Below are 5324 nucleotides of genomic sequence, written 5' to 3'. Positions count from 1 at the left end.
TGAGTCGCTGTGGATTTGTTTCTCCAAAGTACCCAGACTAATACAGACTTGATCTGGACTGGGCTGGGATGTTTTCTCAATATTCAATTGCTCTTGTCTACAAAGCTCTTTCCTGTACACATATGTGTCAATGAATTTGTTTCTCTAGTCTACCCAGACTCACACAGGGTCCATACTCAAGGGGCCCAGATGGGGGGGTCTATACTAAGGGGGTGTGTGTCTATGCTCAGGGGGTTCAGAGGGGGTCTGAGCTCAGGTGTTGAGAAAAGGCTGACCTGAGGGGGCTGGGAGGAGGGTATCCTGAGGGACTGAGAGGGGGTCTGCCCTCAGGAGGCCAAGGCCAGCCTTGCCCGGTCCAGAAGAGCCCAGAGAGGTGCCCGGAGCTGCAAAGGGGATCCTGCTTTTGTGCTTCCTGACCATGATCCCGAGTGTGCCCTGTCCCTTAACGAACCACCTGTGGTCATTGGACATTGTGTGTCAACTCGAATTTCTATGAAAGTGTACGGTGCATCGGGTCACAGCCTGAAGCCACCTCCTTGGACGTGGCTTTTTTTATAAGAGGGAAACTGAGAGCTTTCCCCGCCCCCTTTCTCTCTGACATTTCTCCTTCCTGCTTGCTGGGCTCCTGCTGGACTCCGGGAGTGGCCCATGTGGGCCATGTGACTCTGAGAGCTCTCGATGCCCTGCCATGTGCCCACTGACCTTGGATCCACGAGGCTCTGCACCCACAGGTCTCTGATCTCCCTGCTTCCTGCCTTCTCTTGGTGTTCTTGGCCTGCAGCTACCTGAGTCTTAGGAACCTTTGGGTTGGCATCGGACTTCCGGACTTCCTTTGGGCTGGGCTGCTTCCTTGATGTGGAATTACTGTTGCTAGAAAGCTCTTTCTTATACGTTGGTGAGTGTCACTGGTTTTATTTCTCTCGACAACCCACCCAGCACACCACCCAACTACTAGTGTGGTCTATGTTCTGGGTGGCCCTTGCAACAGCTTCTCAATCCTAGGAGAGAAATGGTCGGGGTGGGGGGTGGGTGTTGTCTGGGGTCAGAATTAATGAAGCGTGTGTAGGTGTGTCTGACCTCCACCTCACAGGGACCAGCATTGGGCTCCTGGTGATTCTCCACTGTGAATTCAGACAAGTCTATGCTGATGTGTAGGGCAGGGTAGGAACCTCCCTGTGGGTTTTCGAGACTAATTCTTTACAGGGAATAGAAAAGTCTCATCTTTCTCCCGCAGAGTGGCTAGCGGTTTCTAACGATGCCACCCTATTGGAGTGTGGACGTGGACGGCTGAGGTGGGAGGGGTCAGTGGTCTGTCTGTGGCACCCAGATGGGAAGTGACCCACCAGGGTCTCAGAGCCTGGGACCTGGGAGGTTTTCTGCAGACTCTCCTACCTGTTGTTGTTATAATACTCTAAGTAGAACCTTCTTGGTCGAGCCAGCTCCTCCACTCGGGGGGACACCGCTGCGCAAAATGGGAAACAGCCCAGTCACTCCAGTGCTGGTGAACCCCAACTTAAACAACCCCCAGGCTGTGGGCTGGCAGGGATGACCACGATGGGGCAGTAGGTATGGGCGGGAGACCGAAGGGGGCAGTTAGTGAGGGTCCAAGCTTTCCTGGGGCCCAGGGTTTAAAGTTATTTATCTCCATAACCAAGCTTTCTCTGAAGGCTTCACCCAAAGAGGAAGAGCTTCGGGGCTCTGAAAGGTGTGTCTCCAGTGAGGAAAGACAGAGGGCCTTTGGTAGACACTGACCCCACGCCCACTGGGTCCAAAGACATTTCCCTAGGAAGGACCCCACTCCTAGGACATGCGTCCCCCTGACAGGACACAAAGTCCAGAAGTGAGGTCCTGGAAAATGGGGACACAGAGACCCTGGGAGATGGGGGAGAAACCCCTGAGAGATGAGGGAAGAGACCCTTGAGAGATGATGAGGGCAGAGACCCCTGAGATCCCAGGGTTGGGTTGGGCCCAGGGGCTTGGGGTGCCCTTCACAGCCCCCGCCTCCGGAGGCGCTCGCGGGCAGACGCTGGCCGGCTGCGCTTACTGGGCACGGTGATGGACAGGGTGGTGTCCTCCAGGAAGCGCTCTGTCCAGTAGACGGACGGCCTGGAACACAGCGGGCTCGGTGGGAGGGCGCCCGGCTCTGAAACAGACGCTCTGGGGCTCCCGCACCCACAGTCCGCAGGGACGGTGCCGAGGAGACAGACGGACAGAGGACCCGCGGGCGTGGGGTGCAGCTGGCCGGGCACGAGGGCCAGTGCGCCCGCGTGGAGTCCGTCGGTCCGTCCGGGTCTTGGACGGGATTGTGGGCGGCTTACTACACGCGCGCCCCCCCCCGGGGGGGGGCAGGGGAGGAGCAGGACAACTCACCAGTAGAGGGAGAAGTGTAAGATGGCTTTGCGGGGGGAGATCCAGGTAAAGCCCTGGCAGCAGCCCACCCTGCGAGGAGAAGGTCCAGCCCCCGCTGCCCTCCGCTCCTGCTCCCGCAAGACCCTGCCCCAGAGCTCTCCACCCCCTCCCTGACCTCCTCCTCCTTCCTTCGTCGTCGCCTGGGCCCTACCTGCCCTCCCTGTCCCAGGTGGGGGCGCAGCGAGGACCTGGGGAGGTGGGAGCGGACCCGGGGGCGGGGGCGGGGCCTGCCTCGCTCTGCCAGTGGTCACCTGTCTTTCATGGCTTGCCAGCAGGTCTTGGCCCTCGCCAGCTCGGAGATCCTCCTCCGCTTCTTCCTCCCTCTGGACTCCGGCCACCCTTGGCTGATGGACAGCTGGCTGGTGCGGGGGGAGGGACCTGGTCAGGGCCCATCAGCCCAGAGAAGTTGCCTTGCACCCCTTCATGAGTCTCCTCCAGACAGAAGTGTGGGGTCCGGAGACCCTGGTATGCCGAAGGTGCAGTGCCTTCCTCCCTGGAGTGGACACGAGGCCGACCCCGCCTCCAACAGTGAGGTCCAGTGCTTCACAGTCGGCTACAGAGCACTGACTGAGGCTGCACCCCCGCGCCCATAGCTTCCCCCGCTCAACACCTGAAGTCCATCGGCCAACACCTGCTCCCCAGGTTTTGCCTTAAAGGCAAGTGTCACCCCAGAATCACGCTCAGAGACCCAGAAGAGAGCTTGGCCTCCTGCAGGTGTGGGTGGGGTACAGACCAGTGCTGGGGGGGTGAGGAGCTGCTGCCCCCTGCACTCCCCCACTGCACAGCCTTGTCCTCCCACTAAGCCCCAGATGCCCTATTCCTGACAGCCCCTACTGTGCCCTTCCCTCCAATACCCCATCCTCCCACTGCCCCAGCCCCCACTGCCACCACAAATCCATCGCTCTATAGCCCTCCCACTGCCCCCTCCCTCACTGCCCGCCCCCCACCCCAGCAGCCCACCATGCGTACCTCACTTCAGGAATGTCCTCCTCCACAAGCTTTTCTGGGACCTCCTCCAGCATAGAAAGGTCCTCCTGCCAACTCGGGGCCTCCGGGCTCTCCTCTCGGATGACTTCCTCCGGGGAAAGCTCTTCCTCGGGGTCCTCCAGCTCCGGCTGGAAGTGGTCCAAGGACTGGGGCTCCCACCCCGGGCCCTCAGCATCCAGCACGCCATGGTCCTGGGCCTGGTCAGCCTCGAGCGCTACCTCACCACCGTGGTCACTGTGCGTCAGACTCTGCCTGCGATCCTCCATGGGACCCTTCTGGCCTTGCACCTTCCTCCCTCAACACCCAAGTGCTTCTGTGGTTCCCGTGGCAACAGCAGAATGTCCTGCCCACAGTCTTGGCCACATTCCAATCTCTGTCCAGTCACCATGGACAGGACTGAAGCTCCCGGGAGCTGAGAGGCCCTGCTCACTGCCCCCGCCCCATCACCCCCACTGTCTCCCACTCCTACCCCTCAGCCACTCTGGCCTCATCCCATGAATGCCTGTGGGAGTGACATCATCTGGTGTCAACTTGAGACTATTAAGAGTGAAGGGGTGGAGTTTAACCTGTCAATCAGGTCAAGTTTGATGACCTCATTTGGAGGCTCTATGGAGATCAATAACTCACTGGAGGCCAGATACACTCAATCCCCATGAGACATTCCTGTAGACAAGCCATATGGAGCTACGCCGATGGAGCCAGAACCCTGGAGCCGGAGGAGCCATGTGGAAACCCACACCAACACTGAGATGCTTCTACCACCACCGGATCCACCAGACTTTCCACCCACTGGCCTGTGGTCTTCCTGAATTTGGGGTCATTGCATGTGTTGCATGAGTCTGAAGAGGAATTTGTAGACTGGAATAGGACATACGGGCTAATATTGGACTTATGGACTTGATCTGGACTGGGCTGGGAAGTTTTCTCAATATGCAATTACTCTTCGATATGAAGTGCTCTATTACATACATATGAGTGTCTACGAATTTGCTTCTCAGGTCCACCCGGACTAACACAATGCCCAAGTGGACACTCATCCTGGTTCCTTCACACTTGTTGCTGCAATGCCTGGTCTGGCCTCACTGCCCCCAACACTGACCTCTTGTCCCCAGCTCTGAGGGGAGGCACATGTGTCTCCCTGGTCCCACAGTCTTTCTTGATTTCTCCCTGACATTGAAACAGAGAACAGAGCCATGGAGTGCAACCCCTGCCACCCCTGCAGGAGCGCGTGGAGCTGCCACGCACGGCAGATCTCCGGAGAGGCAAACAGCCTCATCCTTCTCCCCAGGGGCGGCAGGTGGGTTTGAATCTCCAGCCATTCCCTGATCCGCCCAATGCATCACCTACTGTGTCCCCAGGGTCCTCCATGACATTTGGTGTCCCCTAAAACAAAGCCGTGCATGCATGGGCTTTCTTCCTCTACGGGGCTGAGTGTGTCCTATTCCACACGCTCCCCCGGGGCCCAAAGCAGCGCCCGGTCTGCAGGACACATGGATTCAGATGTGAGACTCAAAACAAAACCCCAAGACACACAGAGGGGGAGGAAGAGGCATAGGGGTGATAGCGGGGAGCTAACATCAGGGAGTTCAAGAAGGAAGGACTTGTTTTGAAACTGATTGTGGTAGCGATGCTACAGCACGGCTCTCTAGGGTTGAACTATGGAATGGCATGATGTCCACATTAGCTCCTCATAAAGAGGTTTGGGGGCAATAAATTAAGGTGGAGTGGTGGGGCACTCATATGTTGCTGGTGGGCCTGTAAGCTGGTGTGATAGGTAGGTTTATTGTGCCAACCTGGCCTATAGGAACAGGTGGGATTAATTAGGTTGCAGTTTGACTGGAGGGTAAGATAGTTTATTGTGCCAGCCTGGCCGATAAACACAAGTAGGATTAACTGAAGGACGGAGAGATAAAGGCTCTGTGAGCCTC

At 57.8% G+C, this 5324-nt stretch overlaps 1 protein-coding gene across 1 annotated transcript in view; it reads right to left on the bottom strand.

Moving 5' to 3' along the window:
* The window catches only part of THEG (theg spermatid protein), a 38849-nt gene extending 35187 nt beyond the window's left edge, over positions 1 to 3662 (bottom strand). The window contains exons 1-5 of the mRNA XM_030888273.1: positions 3379 to 3662; positions 2661 to 2768; positions 2371 to 2439; positions 2045 to 2106; positions 1393 to 1462 (exon numbers count right to left, since the gene is read on the bottom strand). Coding sequence (XP_030744133.1) covers positions 1393 to 1462; positions 2045 to 2106; positions 2371 to 2439; positions 2661 to 2768; positions 3379 to 3662 — 593 coding nt within the window. The remainder of the gene's footprint in view (positions 1 to 1392; positions 1463 to 2044; positions 2107 to 2370; positions 2440 to 2660; positions 2769 to 3378) is intronic.
* Between the last annotated feature and the right edge of the window lie 1662 nt (positions 3663 to 5324).

Source organism: Echinops telfairi, unplaced genomic scaffold (genome assembly GCF_000313985.2).
Source record: "Echinops telfairi isolate 266 unplaced genomic scaffold, ASM31398v2 ScPeMD7_7459;HRSCAF=8497, whole genome shotgun sequence".
NCBI classification, from domain to species: Eukaryota; Metazoa; Chordata; class Mammalia; order Afrosoricida; family Tenrecidae; genus Echinops; species Echinops telfairi.
The sequence above is the reverse complement of the archived record's forward strand: the minus strand, read 5'-3'. Positions and strand labels throughout refer to the sequence as shown.